The sequence below is a fragment of the Stegodyphus dumicola genome, chromosome 4, assembly GCF_044657685.1.
Source record: "Stegodyphus dumicola isolate Sdum_Otavi_A_Nest chromosome 4, ASM4465768v1".
Taxonomy (NCBI): Eukaryota; Metazoa; Arthropoda; class Arachnida; order Araneae; family Eresidae; genus Stegodyphus; species Stegodyphus dumicola.
In genome coordinates this window covers 43,014,243-43,034,930 of record NC_140771.1, presented here as the reverse complement: position 1 = coordinate 43,034,930, position 20,688 = coordinate 43,014,243, and the positions used below count along the sequence as shown (strand labels likewise).

Genomic DNA, 20,688 nt, shown 5'->3' with positions numbered 1-20,688 from the left:
CAATAGACTTTTGGTGCCAATAATAATTAAAGAGAAGCTATTAAATGTGATAATTAACTCTGCTGTTTGCTATATAAATGAATGAAGTGAATTCAAATTCAGTCCATCAGAAGATAGTTGCTTAATTTTTTTCCTCTCCTTATTTAATATAATTGTTTCCAAAGGTATATCCTAGTTTTTCTAGAAATATTTACACACTGTGCTACCTCAATTCTGATAATTCTGCTTTTAAATAACTAATTTGCAAAATTCGCAATGAACTCGAAGTTGATCTGCCAGCACTGTCCTTATCTTCAGGGCAGATGTTTTTATTTTATTTGCCTTATAATTCCTTACTAAATGTAGTATTTCATCTCAATGTACTCCGTCTTTGATATGATTTAAATCAGATTCCTCGTCATTATAATTCGCTTCCGATAGTGAAGAAAGTGACACAGAGGTTATTGAAAACAAAAAAATTTCGATTGACAAATTAGTCAGTATTCTCGACATAGCAATTATAAGACTTCAACAGCGGAACTTTGTAACTGAAGAAGAAATTATGTCTGTTTATAGAATTAAAGAGAAAGTATTATCGCATAAAAGAAGCAACTTGAACAACTTACATTGAAAAAAATGTTTAATAAAGTAAACAAATAAATATTAAGCTCTTTTTTTTTAATTTTTTATTTTTTTTTTAAATTTTGATACCCTTTAATCATAATTGTTCTTTATTTCATAAATTACAGTTTCAAATTTTTAATTTTATAATTTCTGCATGTCATCTTACCAGATTTAAACTGATGATCTTTAATCCGGAAAAATCGATAATTTGGAAGTCCCGACGAGTCCGGATCAACGACTTTTCACTGTATAAAGGTTTAAATAAATAACTTTATTTAAAAAGAACTTGGAACATAAAGGCACGTTCTTATGCTAACAAAATCAACTACAGCTTGTGGTGATGTAACTAAACTGAGACAGTCAAATTCAAACTAAAAATGTAGACTAGTAATGAAAGACTGCACAATTTAATTTTAATCTAAACTAGCTCAGTAACTCTATCCTTATAACGAATCCAAATGTCGGTAGCTATAACGCAAAGACGAATAATAACAAATTATCAGAGCTGGCAAGAACTAATGTAATGTGTAAGTGAAGGCTGGAAACACGCTCTGTCTTACAATCCAAAAACCTCAGTTTAAATATTATCTAACTGATTTGCCTTCTGGTGAGGAAAGAGAAAGGAGAAATTATAGTAAAGGCTGAAATTATAAACAACTGGTTAATATACATAATAATATCTACATAAAAAATAATTTTCTTTCTCTTTACGTATTCAGTTCCTTTCTTCAACATGTTTCTTCTTCATTTTAAAAAAACTACATGCATTTAGAATGTATAGAAGAAGCTGCTAATTTTATTGCTTTAGTACAATGAACATTCGTAATAAATATGAAATAATATATATTCAGGGCTGGTTATAGAGCCAGTACGGCAGAATTTTTAGAATTTAGTGATGAACCGAGTAACAAAACTTTTACTTTTGTTTTATTTTAACATTATTTCTTAAAAATAATATCAATAGATTACTATTATTTTAATGAAATTTATCAATGTTATAATGTTTAAAAAAAATCATCGAAAATTTACTAAATCTCTGAATTAAATATTTTCTACAGAAATTTATCTTTAAATTGCCAAAAATTTGATAAGTCGCCAAATTTAGCACCATTTAATAAAAGAATTCACACACACCCAAAATGAAAAGTTGATTAAAAGCTCTTCATTATGGGGGGGGGGATTGGAGTAATTTTGAAATGCTTCTGTTTCACTTCTTGCCCAGAAACTTAAGTATCACACCGTTTATTAAAAACAGGAACATATTATAACCCATTCAAAAGATAACCATACTTGCCAGTGCATCGGCAAAAATATTACTCTAAAATGATAATTCCCACTCAAAATGGCAGATGCAAAAACATACAGAAATTTCAAATGATTAAAATTAAGAACCTTCTGCTTTTTTTGGGGGGGGGGCCTAAATTACTGTTAAGGATCAAAAGTTCATTCCAAAAAACCTAAGGACTATTAAGGACCGTATAAACTCTGATCTATGTTAAATGGGGCTGTATAGGGTTGGTTGGTTTGAAGGTTGAGAACCACCGACCTAAAGCATGCAGTCTTACATTTCCCATGTGAAAAATGCCTGGATATTAATATTTCATACCAAAACTACACAAAATACTTCAGAAATACAATGTGCATACTAATTTTAGAAATCTGTGGATATAAAACACAATTTTAAGTTATTTTTGAGTCTGCAAATATGAAATTACAAATGACATTAAAAATGCAGATAATAAATCTTGAGCTATGGAAGAATTTGAGCATAAACTTACTTTAAAAATGTCTCCTGCTGTTTGCTGATTTTGAGAAACAAAAAATGAATGATTTCCAAATGCAGTTTTAATTTCTGTAAAATTTTCCTCTTCTGCCTGTAAAAAAGTGCCATTTTTGAATTATTATATTACATACAAGAAATAAATCAAACATTACTTTTAGAAAACAAATTTATTTACACATACCTTTGTATTTTGCTCCATAAGATTGCAAACTGAAGATTTTATATTCTGCCCACTTTCAAATATGCTTTCATTTCTTGTAACAAACTAGATTAAATAACAATGATAAAGAACTAATGTCTAATTTAATGATACTGTTAACAGTATTTATTGAAAAAGATTTTAATGATTAAATACCATTTTTAAAGCAATTTTAATCACAACTTTAACTGCAGTAAAAATATGCTGTAGTTATTGATGTCCATTACGTGAGATTTTTAAAAACTATATTCTTACCTCTTTTACATTTATTGTACTTAATATATCATCTAAAATAGCCTTCTCTTTTTCAGTTTCTTCTGATGAGGGTATTAACATTTCCATAGGCCTAAGGTTAAAGGAAACATATAACTAACTAAAGAATGAATGAAAAGAAATTAACATCAACAGAAATACTTCTTTGAATCTGTTAAATTGTCATAAGTTAGAATATTAGGAAAATTGCATAACTTTGCTAAAGTGCATGTGAATTTTACTGCACAAATGTTAATTCTTTTTCCATTCTCATAAAAAATGGTCAACAAATTATTAAAATTTCAGATAAAACTGCACATAATATACTCATGTTACACAGAAAAATAAGTATTACAAAAGATTGCCTACCTTTCAATGTCTTTTAAGACTTCTATATTATCCTTTATTTTAAAACAAGTTCCTTCGAGCTAGGAAGGGAAATATATACTTAAAAATAAAGAGACTGAAAATTTCATTAATTCATACACTTTTCATAAAAATATATTCAAAATCTAGCTACAAAAAATTTTAAAAGGAGAGTTTTTAAAATTAATATATTTTTATCAAACATTGGATATTTTCTCTTCAAAGCAATTTAACTTTTTAAATATACTATATTTTCTTTTTGAAAATAAATAAATAAATAAAATAAAATAAATAATAATAATAACATATTTCCCATTGTTCAGTTCAAAACAAAGCTATTGCATTGTCAGGGACATTGTACCCATCTTTTTTTTAAATCTAGAGTTCTTCTATAAAACCATTATCAGTTTCTATGGATGGATTTTAAATAACTTTTATTACTCTTTAAAGATCATAAAAAAGTAAGACATTAAAATTAAAAAAATTATTAAAGTCTTCACCTAAAAATTTAGTAAAATTCTGAGAAAGCTTGACATTTGGGATATTACACAATTCTGAGCTAAAATACATATTACTGTTTTAAATAACACCAGTCACCACAATTTATATATTGAAAAAAGTTACCTCAAAAATACATTTATTCGTTTCTTTTTGACATTTGCTGTAAGTCTGAAGGGATGACATGATTTCTTGCAGCTCATTCAATTTCTTTGAGAAATCCTAGTTTTATTAAAATAAAACAATTACAGTGGTGTATTTAATAAATATAATACAATATTTTTGGTGCAAAAAATAGTTTAACAGTGTTCATTAATTTTGTTTAAGGCCTTCAATAAAACACACAACAACTAAATATTAAGATGCCTTTTTCATTAAAACTATAATAAGTTGTACTTAAAATTTCCAAATGAGATAAGGATATTTTCAATGAAGTGTCTGATGCACATTTAAATACTTGACTTGCAGCTTTTATATTGCATTTCCATAAAATTTGGTCCTTCTTTATAGAGAATTCTTACGTTTTCTATTGTTGGACAAAATGTCACATTTCTGAAAAAAAGTAATGCTTTTTTTTTTCTTTCCTCAACCAGCAAATTTTAAAGTCCCATTACGATTAATTGTGACAAAAACAAATGTACTCAGTACAAAAAAAAAAAAAAAAAAAAAAAAAAAAAAAAAAACCATTAAAAAAAATGACTTGGAATTTTGAAAAGTGCGAATTCACATGTGCCTGCCATATAAATACGTTTTGGTGATGATGTAAGTAGACAGAAAATGCACATTTTTCTATGGCTTTTATATATTGCTTCTGATTTTTAAATTGCACAAAGTTTATTATTTGCATGCTATAAACATTTAGAAGTTATAAAATGTCTATCAGAGCAATCATAATGTTTCAAAAAATGACAAGTAACTATATGTTTTAAAATCAACTAATAACAGGGTTTAAAGTTTGCACTTCTAAAAGTTACTTTTCAATAAATATTATTTATTGCATATATTCTTTAACAATTTAATATCAACCTAATGAATGAAGGGTTGATGATAATCATGTAGCTGTCGTGTTATGTGAGCTACCACTTTTAAATGGTGACAATAAACACAATTTTAAAATCTGAATGCCTGATAAAATGGCAAAGGGAAAAACTATTAAAACAACAACAAATTTTAATGCTGCCATCTAAAAAATATATAACTAATTAAAAGTGACATGTTGCATACCAAACGGTTATTAAAACAATTAATAAAATAAATATTTATGTCAATATTTATTTTATTAAATAAATAAATAATAAAAATAATAAATGTTATGCCACTCAGAATGTTAAGTAGCAATATTTTATAATCTGAACTTAAAACACATACATGAAATACCCTTATCACTTCCATAATGTCAAATTTTTTTAAAATTAAAAATACAACTAATAAAGGCAAATAATATTCATATTAAGAAAAGAGAAAAACACAATTTCTTAAAATCTTTTAAGTAAACAGAAAAAATAGCATACCTCTTGCAGATTAGTTTGAGTAGTCGAAATAAATTGTGTCTGCTGCTGGAATTCTTTAAGCAACTGCTCATGATGCTCATAAAATGTCTTCAGATTTTTCTTTATATTATTCAAAAAATCTTTTTTTTCTGCAGCTTTACAAATAAGTGCACCTTTCTGTTTTTCTATCTGCAATCAAGTCACACTTAATATATTTTTCCAGTACTTTCATAAAATTAATGAATAAAAATAGATTAATTAGTAATTTTACTATAAATATCGAAACATGCAATTAGCTTAATATTTCTAATATATCATACATATTTTGAAAATAACTACAAAATTAAATCCAAGCACACATGAAAATGTTAAAATAGTATGGCAATGAGATAGGATTTTAGCTTTTATTAAATTTCAAAACAATTGATATTTTGTATTTGATTTTAACTGGATACTTTGAAAGACGTGTAGTTATGAAACATCATAAAGTGATTAGAATTTTCATGGATGCTACAATGGATATATATATAAACAATTTGACAAATATTAATAAAATTTAGTCAAATTTTTATATTTAAAATAATATTAAGCACTAAAATATGATAAATATTTCTAAAAATTTTGTATATCTCATGATATTTCATACTTCCCAACATTTTACCTGAATTTTCTCACATTCACAAATTTAATGGTTCAAATTCAACATAAAAAATTCATTGAAAAAGAGAATTAAGGCCACAAAATATGTTTACACTTGGAAACGTATAAGTGGTTTCAAATTAATCTTGAAATTAATATCTCAACATTAATCACGGACATTAGTATTCTGTTCTACCTGTGGCTGAATGGTAAGGAATGAATTAGTGAATGCTAGTAGTTCGACCTGGTTCTGATCCTAAGCATGTGAGCTGGTTGCATGTTTGGCTTTCATGGGTTAACTCATGTGTAATGTGAATACAAGCCAGTGTCCCTTTCTCCAGGAAGATAATCCTCTCCCTAGACAGATAAATCCTCATGTGTTTTGCCATATTCAAACAACCTAACCTAATCATTAGGTTGCTGTTATCACGGACACAAGTCTTCAACTTTTAAAAATGCACTACATCCAAAATAAAAAACAACAGAAGGGCAAAAAATTAAATTTGAAAAAACTGTCTTAAAACATTTAATCTCTTGAGGGTATCGAAATCATTGATTATAATAAATGAATATTAATTTGTACAAGTGAAAAAGATTGTGCTTCAAGTTTTGAATTATAATAAAACTTTTTCCTCAGAAAATCATCATTAAATAAAATTTACATAATTCTAAATTCTTCCCAGTTTACATGAAAATATTTGAAGAACTTCATGTTGTAGTTAACAAGATCTTTAGGATTTCTTCCAATTATGTCATATACACTTTAAATCCATGACACAAAAAACATTACAGGAGATATGAAATTACTTTTGTACTACTTAAAAATTATATGAAAAGATAGAACTAACAATAAAGGCACATTTATCAAAAATGCAATAACATTAAAATTATATACCTTTTGATGTATATTAGAGTAGGCATTTTGAAAGCAGTCTCTCATTTCAGTGTTAACTGCATTTAATTGATTGAGCAATATTGGGAATTCCTCAGATAAAAACATGTGTTTATGAGATATATTTGAATCCTGGAAGAAAAAAGCACAACAAATTTAAAGAGGAAAATATATAAAAACTCTCTTAAGAAACAATACTTTATCCAATATGAAATAATATTTTGCCCATTCCATATAAATAAATAAACAAACAAATAAAAAGCCTTTTTTAAATACAGAAAGTTTTTACAGTTATTAAATTATCTAACGTACATTTAACAAGTAAATCGATTACAGGATTTAAGCGAGTAATACAGTACCCCCCCCAAAAAAAAACACGAGACCAAGGTGGGGGTTGTTTAACAAAATTTCACCTGCAAATGCATTTTAACCCAATATGCAAATTGCATAATTTTGGTAGCCAATGAATGAATAAATGAAGCTACAGAGCACTACAAAAAAGCATCTGGATAGTATACAAAAGAAGGAAAATCCAATTCTATTTCATAACATTCACTGACCCACTTTAACTGCAAAAGTACCTCATAAATTGATTTGTATATTGCACACCAATTTTCAATCAGCCTTAGATGTGCTCGAAGTTTGGCTTGGAGTAATGATGCCATTCGATGTTGGAAGGTTTGGCTGGCAGGGTTTAGAAAAAAGCAGCAGTTGATTTAGGAAGACGACAATGCGATTGTTAGACCAGATTTAGTGTCATCTGATTCATCGTTATCAATGATCTGCCATGTAATTGGGATACCAGTGACCTAAAACTAATAATAGAAAACTCATGAATAGGATCTAAACTCACAATACCCACTCCTTCTCACATCTGCATGCCAATAAGTGTGTTTGCAATGATGTCAGCATTATTCAACCTGAAATTTCACTGAATTGTTGTATTCAATTACACATGATTGTAGCAGAATGATATTCAGTGATTCCTGCTTCGAAATGAGCCATGATCACAAGTGAAAATATGTCCGAAAAAACCCAGGCCAGCAGTTATACATTGAACTAAATGCTATCCATTACAATTCTGATAACAGGGCTGTCAACTTATGCTGTTGTCAGTGACACTCTTACAACAACACACTGCAGATAATCTATGCCCCACTGTGTTGCCCTTCCTTCAGGACTTAAACTTCAACGGTATAAAGGCTTGCCACATATGGGAATAATTTCTAATGATTATCTTCATACTTATGGAATATTTTCTTAGCTAGGATAGACTGCCAGATCTCTTCTCAAAGCAGCATGTTTGGCTTCTGATTGGCAGATGCCTCCGATCTTCCAAGGATGTCACTCATCTAACTCAATAATTGGAGAGAGTCAGGCAAAAAATCCTGAAGGTCATTTGCCAACTCTATGAGTCATTGCCAAGCCAGATAATAATTTGCATAAAGTGACAGAAATGAGCCAATAAATACTTAATGGATTTATTTGTTATATGCAGCTGTATGTCTAAATAAATTATTTCAAATCTACCAAAATCCATGCCATTTAGATAATTCCTTTTTAATGTCCCTCTCTCAGTCTTCATTCAGCAGCATTCATTCTCTGATAAGTGACAAATAGTTGCAGCAATATGAAGAATTCATTTTAAAAATCTGATGTATGCACCACGACTTCCTTGTACAGAATATTAAATTATATGCATTTTTTCTTGCATTTCATTAAAACTTATTGGATTGAATTAAATCTACTTCGTCGATAGCGCATAAATCACAATAAAATAAATGCACTCTTTAAAATTCACTATATTTGTTTACCATAGCGACACTCTGGCGCTAGGTTCACATAACAGCGTTACATTTTGTTCATATTATAACTCAGAATGCACAAAACTCATACCATTTGAAGAATTATCTAATCGTTGCCACATGTTCTACTCAAATACTATAATAAATCCAAAATGATGTATAAAAGAAATTCAGCAAACAAAACAAAAAAGAAACAGTTTTTCACAGACGATTCAGTATTTCTCATTCAATTAATTCAGTTCTCACTTCTCGACAAGGCAAAAATACATAAAAACTCAAAATATCTATATTAAAGATTACAAAGTAAATCTTATAAACACTTATTTTCTCGAATAAATTCCATAATGGATTAATTCGCAATAATAAAAGGTGGCATTATCTTTGTTGTTGCAAAGCTTAGTTTCTCTAGATTGGCAACAAATCCGCTGTTCTACCAAGTCTCAAATGTAAACAAACATGGACACCATCACAGAAATAATAGGCTTAGCCGCACTTAAACAACTTTTAAATTGTTGATAACTCTAACAAATATTGCATGCAGATTTACTAAAGGCATAAAAACCTTAACCAGAAGATAAGAACAACATAATTCAATCATTTTTAAAGCAACAAATGCACAACTTACGAACATATAAAAGTAAAGAAACTGAGATCACCGAGCTGGGTAACAGAGTAGATACATATATTTATATAGATTTGGTGCAACCGATTACAACCAAAATACGAGGAGCACATCTACATGTTATAGCAGTCCTGTATACAAAATTTTACCGTTCTGAGGCTACTCGTTTTTGAGTTATAAGACATACGTACGTACATGTATGTACATAAGAACAGACCCCAAGAAAATTCTCTTCATTTTAAATCAGTTTTATAACTTTTTTTTTTGGACGAAAAGAGTCTTTTATTCTGTCCTTCCGTACAGATATCACGCAAAAACATCATTAAATTGCATTTGATAGCGGTCAAAATTGATATTTTCGTTGAAATATGATGGCTGAAACTTTTAGTGATTGCAGTACTTCCTTTTTACTTCGTACAAGGAAGTAAAAAGGTATCGAAACATTTTTGTTTTTCTCTTTGTCTGTATTGTCTTATCTTTATCTATTTTCAGATACATTGTACAAGGAAGTAAAAAAGGAAATAGAATAATATTTAATTTCAAAATGCACATAACATGAAACCATAAAATATAGTTGGATACACAGCTTCAGCAAATATAAAAAATTTTTTCCCCTTAACCTTCTAAGCACCAAACCTTTATAGTTGTTCGGCTTAATATAGCACCCTCTTGTGAGAGGAGCCAAATTTAGTGGAGTTGGTTGTTGAAGAATGTATGCAGCGGACCTATGGTGCGTTCGCTCATTCCACCTTGTCTGTGCTAATGGAGCACTTAACTTGTAACTTTGTACATTATGTAAATAATTAAATATTTGTGTGGCCTAACTTAGTTAGTTTTATTTTGGAACCAGCGCCATTATCTCTCGTAACTCATTGCATTTTATACCAAACAAAATTTATGCCTGAAAAGGATGATACTTCTGAATAAGAAGAGGAATTATTAGATATAGAAGCAAGAAACGACGATTTAGAGGTAAGTTTCAATCAAATGTTAATTGATAATGTTGCTAGTATTAATAAAGTTGATATCATAAAGAGTAGTTGTAAAATAAAGTTACCTGAAATTCCACTTCCGCAATTTAGTGGAAAGTATGAAGAATGGAGCATGTTTAAAATTGAATTTAATAATATTGTTACCTTGAATACTCAATTAACAGATGCACAAAAGCTACATTATCTGCATGCCACTCTTAAGGAAGAAGCAAAATTGTTGCAAACTCAGGAAGATACTTTAGAATCATTATTTAAGGCTTTAGAAAATCGCTTCGAAAACAAGAGAATTCTTGTTAATATTCACATTAAAGCTATCAGTAAAAATCCTTTCCTTATTTCAATATAATGAATATTGAATCTTGTAGGAAGAATAAAGCTAATTTTTCAGAATAAACAAAATACCTTTATTTAAATTTTAAAACAGAACCAAAAAAAAATAAATACTGCAGCTCTAAACTATCAAAATTTTAAACTCTTAATTACTGCAGTTAAAACTCTTACAACTATTCAAAAATTAAAAAAATTCAACTCTCTAAACAAATATATATATAAAAATCTTTCGAATCCTCTTCTTGTTGCCACACCGTAAAATGCAAGTTCTTGTCCTATTATTTATATTTCACGTTCTCTTTAAGTCACGATCTTTACAAGTCATGATCTTTACAAATCACGATCTTTACAAGTCCTCCCACAAGAAGCACATTCGTCACCGTAGAGACAATGTTGCTCAGAGTTCATTGAGAGAGAAAGAGTTAACAGCTAACCTTGACAAAGCATCAGCATTCCCATGTGAACTTCCTTTGCGGTATGTCACAGTCATGTTATACCGTTGTAACGCTAAGGCCCAACGAGACAGTTTAGCACCATGAGGGGCGCTTTGGGTCAAGTAGGTGAGGGGATTGTGATCAGACACAATCTGCACTTTGGCACCGAAAATCCATGTGTCAAATTTTTTCAAGGCTTCGATGACACAAAATGCTTCTCGTTCGATGGTTGACCATCGTTGTTGACAGGGCGTTAATTTCTTGCTGAAAAATGCTATGGGCATTTCTTTGCCATGTTCGTCGTTTTGAGCTAAATACGCTCCAATTGCGAAAGCAGATGCATCCGTATAGAGTTGAAAGGGCTTGCTGATGTCCGGAGTATGCAGAGATGGCATTTTAATCAACTCTTCTTTAAGTTTGTTAAAAGCTGCTTCTTTTTCAGAGTCCCATGGAATATTATTTGGAACACTCTTCTTTGTAAGGTTTGTTAGAGGTAAAACAATCTCAAAAAAATTTGGGATATAATCCCTATAGTAGCTTGCTAGCCCTAAAAGACTCCTGACTTCTTTTTTTAGTGGTAGGCTTAGACAGATTTCTGATGACTTCTACTTTCTCAGGATCTGGAGAGTGAGTGCCAGAACCTATTACATGTCCTAGAAACTTCACGTGGCTCTTTCCGAAATCACACTTTTCTAGATTTGCGGTTAGACCTGCGTTTCTCAGTGTCTGAAACACTTGGTCGATGTGATAGAGGTGGCCATCCCAAGTTTCAGAAAATATTGCCACATCATCAATATATGAACGGCAGTAGTTCTTATGGTTTGCAAGCACCTTATCCATCGATTTTTGGAAGGTACTTCCAGCATTTTTCAAACCGAAAGGGAGAACTTTCCATTGGTAATGGCCGGAATGAGTGATAAATGCTGTGTAGGGTTTAGCTTCTTCTTTCATAGGAATTTGCCAATATCCCTTGGTTAAATCGAGAACTGTTATGAATTTGGCTTTCCCTATTTCGAATAGTAAATCTTTAGCAATCTTCATCGGATAGGCGTCCGGAATTGTGAAGCTATTTAAAAGCCTGAAGTCTATGCACAGTCTAACGCCGCCATTCTTTTTTGCAACACATACTATAGGATGTGCCCAGTTACTGTCACTGGGTTCTATAAGATCCCATTCTAACAGTTCTTTAACTTGACGATCGACTTCCTCTTGAAGTGAAACAGGAACACGGTAGGGCCTCAATCTTTTCGGATTACATCCTTCTGTAACCTTGATGTCATGACCATCAACATTGGCTTGACCAGGTTTGCTACTGAAAACATCTACATAAGATTTTAGTACTTTAAATAGTCCTTCCCGTTGGTAATATTTTAAGTCACCTTTCAAATTTTGTAAATGGGTCCAGATATCATCAGCAGATTTATTCATAAGATCTGCTGGTGCATAGTGGATATCTCCAAACTCTTCATCTTGGTCAAAAATGATACCAACGTGATCTACACGAGCAATATATGGCCTTAACTTATTTATATGGAGTTCCCTAATACTTCCGTTTTCCATTTCGATTTTGGCAGAGTGTGGCCTGGTAAGTTTGATCACGGTAGCTGGTCCTTGCCACGTGTTGAGCAATTTATGTGATGATGATGGCATTAACACGAGGACTTTGTCCCCAACATTGAAAGTCTTTTCTTGAGAACGTAAATTGTATCTTGAAGTGTACTCTTCTTGAGATATTTTGGAATTTGCTGATGCAATGTCATGAGCTTTTCTTAATTTTTCTAAAAGGTCTTGTAGATAATTTTCAATTGAACGGGAAGCTGTAACTGGAATGCTACGTTCACCTGTCCATATTTCTTTCAGCAAAGATAATGGTCCTGGTGGTATTCTTCCATATACCATCTGGAAGGGAGACAAACCAGTGGTGCTATGTGGCACTTCTCTGTAGGCAAACAGGAGATAGGGAAGATTCAAATCCCAGTTTCTGCCATGTTCTTGGATATTTTTGTTCATCATCTCTTTTAAGGTTCTATTCCAACGCTCGACAGCACCCATACTCTCGGGGTGCCCTGGAGTGGAGAATCGTGGAGACACACCAAGTAAGTTCTCAAAGGCTCGAGTGAGTTTGGCTGTGAAATTAGTTCCCTGGTCGGAACAAATCACTTTTGGAAATCCAGTTTGAGTAAAAAACCTCATCAAAACGTTGCATGTTGTTTTCGCACTTATGTCTTTGACGGGGGTGGCTTCTGCCCATCCCGTGCATAGGTCAACTGCACATATCACAAACCGATGACCTCTCCTGGATGGAGGTTCTAATGGCCCGATACAATCCACGCTCCATACTTCAAAGGGTGTTTCCGGCCTAACAATAGGTTGAATTGGGATTCGATCATTGTACGTAACTGTTCTCCTCAATTGGCATTCTTTACAACTTTCACAGAATTTTTTAACATCTTGCTTAATAGTAGGCCAAAAGAATGAGTACTTGATTCGTTGAATTGTCTTTTTCTCACCGAGGTGGCCGGCAAGAGGGATTTCATGTGCCATTCTTAGGACTTCCCTTCTTTTTTTTAAAGGTAATACAACTTGCTTAATGTTTTCACCACAGATATATTCGGAATGAAGTAATATGCCATCATCGAAAGTATATGAATTTTGATTTTTATTTGTCCATTCAAAGCATTTTTTCAGAGTTTCGTCTTGTTCTTGATGTGTCTTGAATTCTAGTCTTACCTTGTTCGGTGTTTTCAGAGACTCTATGTTTTCTTGGGAAATCTGATTAACAACAGCCAAATTTGTAGTAATGTCTTCAACTGGTGAGAGTTTATCATCTGTCTCTTTGTACTCTAAGGGGGATGCATCCCAATGACGATCACAGTTCCACAGTTCGATATTTCCACAGAGTGTTTCATAAGCTGAAGAACTCAATAGCAAGTCGGTAACTAGCTTTTTTGAAACAGCACACGTAATGGACACTCTACCGTGAAAATCATCGTCAATTTTCATCTGGAAAATCTTTAGTGGAGTAATTTCGTTTTCACCAAAAGCAGAAGATATCTCTATTTTACTTTCTCCTTCGCAAGGTATGTTGTCAACCAATTTCTCACGGACTACTGAAATTTGTGCTCCCGTGTCTACGATTCCATTTAGAATAATATCTCCACATTTAACTTTGACCAGTTTTAATTCATCTATGTTTCTAGATACGTCCACTGATTTTGAGACAGGAATAGAGATCTTGGCAGTTAGCACTTCTGGTTTTTCTTTTTCTGCTAGGGGTGCTTGTGTTTGTATTAAGTTGTTTTGTGTTGTTGCAGAAGCACTTCTTGGTATCCGATTTTTGGTACATAACTTAGATGTATGACCTTCTTTTCCACAATTATAGCAAGTTAATTTGAAATTAGTCTTTTGTGGTTCGTCACTCTTACGGGATGGGTACACTCTTGGCGTGTTTTCAGCGTACAGCGATTTATTTCTGAAAGCTCTTTCTGGAAGTGGAGAACGAGGTTGCCATTTTTTATTAGTTCTGTCTGCTGATGGATTACCACCATTCTGTTTTGAGATATTACGAACACTGTCATATTCGTCAAGTTTATCAGCTAATTTGGTTGGAGAAACGAATTTCGCCCAGTCGTCAAGAAGATGGTCTCTTACTTCATAGGGTACTCTTTTCTTAATTTGGTCAGTAATAATCAAGTCTTTTAACGCGGCAAAATTTGTGATTTCAAGACCATTGATCCATTCTTCAAAATAACTTGTAATTTCGTAGCAAAAATCTCTCCATGATTTTTCAGCGCTCTTTTGGTGCATCACAAATTTTTTTCTAAAGCTTTCAGGATTTAATTTAAATCTCTTCAATAAAATGGCCTTAATGTACTCATAATCTTCAAAATTTTCTTCAGATTCCCTACCAATTAATTGAATGATTTCAGATGGCATTAAAGTCAATAAACATGAAACCCAATCTTTAGGATCAATCTTTGTCCTTTTAGCTTGTCTTTCAAATAAGGATAAATAAATCACAATATCATTGTGTCTTAAATTGAATTTGGGAATAAGCTTAATTAAATCAAAATTATGATGTCCATTTTCATTTGTTGGTGGAGTTTGTGTTAGTCGAACACGAGATTCAATTTCGAGTTTCCTCAATTCAAATTCCATTTGCTCTCTTTTCTGCTGTGCTTCTAATTCTTCTTTCCTCAATCTCTTCTTTTTCCTTTCTTCGGTGTTCCTCAATCTCTTCTTTTCTTTTCCTCTCTTCAATAATCGTTAAAAACACTTCTTTAGCAAATGCTTCATCATATGTATCACTTTGAATTATTTCATTTTTTATCGCCACGATTTTCATACTTGGATCTACTTGAATTTCTAATTCAGCAGCTAAAGCCAGCAAATCCTCTTTTTTCCCACGTCCCATAAAAGCCATGTCTCGATTTTATTCAGCCAATAGACTCTTAGTTTTATGAAAAGCTATTTTTTTTTCTTTTCTTTTTCTATTTAAATATAATTCACAATGAATTTAATTTTATTCGACACGAAAATCAATCAGTAGAATCAATACTTAATGTGTTGTTCACCTACTCTGGCGAGTCAAACGAAATTACATTTGAACACTGGCGTATTCATTACTTTGAAAATTACATTTGAACACTGGCGTATTCATTACTTTGAAAATTACATTTGAACACTGGCGTATTCATTACTTTGATAAGTAAATAAATCAAGATTCTATGACGGAAACAATAATTAACTTTTCATAATCTTAATTAACTATTTTACGTTTCCAAGGTAAATTGATCTCTCACCTGAGTTATTTTGGTTCGTAATTATATGCGGGGAAACTCCGATCCTGTCGACTGCGCCAGTAAAAATCCTTTCCTTATTTCAATATAATGAATATTGAATCTTGTAGGAAGAATAAAGCTAATTTTTCAGAATAAACAAAATACCTTTATTTAAATTTTAAAACAGAACCAAAAAAAATAAATACTGCAGCTCTAAACTATCAAAATTTTAAACTCTTAATTACTGAAGTTAAAACTCTTACAACTATTCAAAAATTAAAAAAATTCAACTCTCTAAACAAAAATATATATAAAAATCTTTCGAATCCTCTTCTTGATGCCACACCGTAAAATGCAAGTTCTTGTCCTATTATTTATATTTCACGTTCTCTTTAAGTCACGATCTTTACAAGTCATGATCTTTACAAATCACGATCTTTACAAGTCATGATCTTTACAAATCACGATCTTTACACTATCTTAGAATTCGAAAAAATTATTCATGAATCATCGAAAGAATTAAGGCGTCTAGTAGATGCTGTGAATAAAAACATTACAGCTTTAAATAATTTGGGTTTCGAACAAAACAAATTCTCTGATATTTTAATTACTACTGTCATTTTAGACAAAATAGGCAAGGAAACTCAAAAGCGATTCGAATTATCTGTAAATGCTTCAGATGTTTCTAATTTCGATAACTTGATGATGTTCTTAGAAAAAAAAGTCAAACTTTGGAAAATATTAACATCGTATACATGCCCATGAAGGACTCGTATACATGCCCAACTGAATTGTTGGGCGAGTCTAGAAATTTAGCAGAGAAAAGACTTAATCAAGTTTGGCAGCGATTGGGTCGGGACTCGAATTTGCAACGATTGTACTCAGAATTCATGCAAGAATACAAGGGTTTAAACCATATGGAACCAGTTGAGGGATCTGAATCCATAAATGATTCATCCTACCTGCCTTACCATGGGGTTTACAGACCAGACAAAAGTAGTACACGTTCAAGAGTGGTTTTTAATGCCTCCACTGCCACTACATCGGGATTGCCATTAAACGATATTTTGTCGAAGGGCAGAATTCAACAGCAGGAATTATTTTCTATAATGGTTAGATTTAGAAAACACCACTACGCCTTCACAGCAGATGTACAAAAAATGTATCAACAGATTCTAGTCCATCCTCCACAAAGAGACCTGCTCAGAATTCTATGGAAAGACAGTGTTGATGCACCAGTGCAAACTTAAAAGCTCAACACAGTAACGTATGGGATGTCAAACGCTCCCTATCTAGCAACTTGAGCTCTTAAACAGTTAGCTACACATGAAAGCCAAAACTTACCTCTAGCATCGTCCGTCGCTCTTACTGATTTCTATGTCGACGATATACTTTCTGGAGAATCATCACTCGAAAAGGCTAGAATTCTACAAGGCCAATTAATAGATTTGTTGAAATTAGGAAAAATGGAATTGCATAAATAGCGTGCAAATCATCCAGATCTGCTTGTGTCTGAAAATAAGGTTACCGCTCATTCAGAATACACTTTTGCAGAGCAACAGGAATCTTCGCCCGTAAAAACTCTTGGTGTCCTATGGAATCCTCAGATTGACTGTTTTTTGTTTACAATGACCATTCCTCACTCTAACAGTTATAGTAAATGAGATGTTCTGTCACTAATTTCGAAAATGTTCGATCCACTTGGTTTAATTGGGCCAGTGGTCACAAAGGCCAAAATATTCATACAAAAGTTCTGGCTTGCTAAACTCGATTGGAATGACACATCGCCATGGATTTGTAGATGCGTCATGTAATGTATGTTCTATGTTCTGTAATCTATGTTCAAGCTTTACCAGTTTCAGGATTACCAACCGCTCGACTTTTGTGTAGCAAGTCATGAGTTGCACCTATAAAAACCTTATCAATTCCTAGATTGGAACTGTCAGGTTGCCTTTTGTTATCCAGATTGATGGATAAAGTGATATCTTCGTTGAATGTAAAGTAGAAAAATTAATTCTTTGGTCTGATTCTACAATTTTTCTTGCTTGGATTAGAAAATCATCACACTTACTAAAAACTTTCATGAGTAACAGAGTCGCTTTAATACAAGACCTTACGGGGTCATACCAATGGAAATATGTGCCATCTGAATGTAACCCAGCTGATGTCATATCGCGTGAACTGGATGCCAGTGACATTCTTACGTGTGATATCTGGTGGAATGGACCAGACCTTCTCCGTGAGGACATGCATTATTCAGAACAACCTCTTGGGCCTACCACCAATAATGAGTATGCCAAGGAACTGAAATGTTTATCAGACTCTAATTTTGCAATATTAGAAAATAATTACAGTTTAGCCTCTCACTTAAATAGAACAAATAATTATATGAAACTAATCAAAATTTGTAGTTTTATTTTTAGGTTCTTCAGAATCATTAAGAATAAGGAAAGGGTTTCACAGCCTATATTCTTAGAGGAACGGAAAAAGGCCGAGTTGACATTGATTCGGGAAGTGCAAAAGGTTTTATACTGATATTCACTTAAGAGGGATAGCCAGGTACCTCGTAGGATCAAGCTTAAATCGTTAAATCCATTCGTCGATAATGATGGAATCTTGCACGTTGGTAGCAGACTTGCACAATCTCAGGTAAGCTATGATTGTAAATATCCAATCATTTTGCCAGCTAGGCATAGGTTGACTTATTTGATCATGTACTATTATCATATGAAATACTTGCATCTTGGACCGGAAGCTCTATTGAGTACTGTGAGACAAAAATTTTGGCCCATCAGCGGCAGGAATCTTGCTAGAAAAATAGTACACGAATGCGTACAGTGTTTCAAACACAGACCTGTACCAATATATCAGATAATGGGTGATCTGCCTGCTGAACGAGTGTCAGTTGAATCAACCTTTAACAAATGTGGACTCGATTTTTGCGGTCCGTTTCTTATAAAGGCAAAAAATCAAAGAAAAGGAGTTTTTCTAAAAATGTATGTTGCAGTATTTGTGTGCCTTGCTACAAAAGCAATTCACTTAGAAATTGTCTCAGACTTATCTTCGGAAGCATTAATTGCTAACCTAAAGAGATTTTTTGCTAGTAGAGGGAAAAGCTCAACCATGTTTAGCGATAATGCTACAAACTCTCGTGGAGCTCGAAATGAATTAAGCAAGCTGTTTAAATTAGCCACAGTACCAGAGCAAGGATCATTCGACTATTTGTTGTCAGAGGAAATTGAGTGGAAATTTATACCCTCCAGAGCTCCACATTTTGGTGGGCTTTGGGAGGCGGGAGTTAAATCGTTCAAAACAGATTTAAAAAAAAACGGTTGGGAATTCAAAATTAACTATGAAAGAATTTTTAACTTTAGTAACACAACTAGAGGGAATACTCCAGATCAATTTCACCTCTCTCTTCAGATGCAAGGGATTTTAATGTGTTAACGCCTGGATACATTTTAATTGGCCGTTCTATAACAGCCCCTGTAGAACCAGAAATTATAAATAAGTCTGACAACAGATTGTCTAGATGGAGTCACCAAAATGACTTAAAATATTGATTATTTATCGTAATTTTATGAGAGAACGAAATGGCAATTTAAAAAAGATAACTTTAAATCAGGAACTAGGGTGCTCGTGAAGGAAGAAAATTTGCCTATTTGTCACTGGGTTTTAGGTCGAGTTGAAGAAGTCATACCCGGATTGGATAAAAGAGTTAGAGTAGTTAGTGTAAGCACGGCAAAGGGTCTCTTTAAAAGGCCTGTCACACACTGTAAGTTTTTTGCCCATACCAGACAACTATCAGATATAAAAAATTTCCATATTATGAATGGACATTATTACATTATTCATTTAGTGTAAGTGTAATATTTTTGTGTGATATTTTTATTTCTTATTATATGATACTGAATTTAATTGTAATTGAAATAATTTGTGTTAAATTGCATTTCATATGTATGTCTAAATTTGAATTTGATTGTAAAAATTTTATGGCATTATTGAAACTTGTTTCAATGGGGGCTGGAATGTTCATTTTAATATAGCGCCCTCTTGTGAGAGGAGCCAAATTTTGTGGAGTTGGTTGTTGAATGTACGCAGTGGATCTATGGTGCGTTCGCTCGTTCCACTTTGTCTGTGCTAATGGAGCACTTAACTTGTAACTTTGTACATTATGTAAATAATTAAATATTTTTGTGGCCTAACTTAGTTAGTTTTATTTTGGAACCAGCGCCATTATCTCTCGTAACTCATTGCATTTTATACCAAACAATGGTTATTCATAATTTGTTGTTTTTACACTGATTTAGCATTAAGATTTGTGTAATTAGTCATTTTCCTATGTATATTAATTAAAATGATATCATAATGATTATAGCTAAAAATGCCTTCTTGAAAATTGTCACACATCATTTATATATGCCTGATATCTAGATGTCATTAAGTTTTTGTCAAATTTTAATTTTACGACTCATACAGTTTTTAAAATGGTGGAAATAAGATAGAAATTTTTATTAAAATTATTCATTACAATTATGAGTGTTTGCGGTCCAAATATCTAAAATTCAGATGATTAATTAAATGGCATGCACTGCATTACTGACACCTGTCTTTATAACTTTAACCATTCATCCCATTTATCAATTTTTCTTATTAATATGTGGGAGAAGGATAAATTTTTTAATCCAGCAATGCTGCCATCCAGACAATATGCTTGAAATAGTTTCAGCTCTTTTTAATTTTTATGTGCATACATTCTTAGCCCATATTTATGATTATTTAATTTAAATAAAACATTCAATAAATTAGTTTAAATATTGAAAACTACCTTAATGAGGCAATAAGAAGCAAAGAGTTAAACACTGATCTTTTATATACAGTGAAATGTTTACAAATTTCAAATCAATACTTAAACAAGAATGCTTAGTTCTAGAGAAATAAATTAACAAAAATTCATGGAATTGTAATTTGTTTAAAAGAAAAACAATACAGGAAAGGGGAT

At 32.0% G+C, this 20,688-nt stretch overlaps 1 protein-coding gene across 1 annotated transcript in view; it reads right to left on the bottom strand.

The window, feature by feature from the left end:
* LOC118200957 (kinesin-like protein KIF11) overlaps positions 1-20,688 on the bottom strand; it is a 134,347-nt gene that overhangs the window by 24,068 nt on the left and 89,591 nt on the right. The window contains exons 16-22 of the mRNA XM_085814769.1: positions 6,726-6,854; positions 5,213-5,380; positions 3,828-3,923; positions 3,207-3,265; positions 2,841-2,931; positions 2,568-2,651; positions 2,382-2,477 (exon numbers count right to left, since the gene is read on the bottom strand). Of these exons, the coding sequence (XP_085670895.1) occupies positions 2,382-2,477; positions 2,568-2,651; positions 2,841-2,931; positions 3,207-3,265; positions 3,828-3,923; positions 5,213-5,380; positions 6,726-6,854 (723 nt within the window). The remainder of the gene's footprint in view (positions 1-2,381; positions 2,478-2,567; positions 2,652-2,840; positions 2,932-3,206; positions 3,266-3,827; positions 3,924-5,212; positions 5,381-6,725; positions 6,855-20,688) is intronic.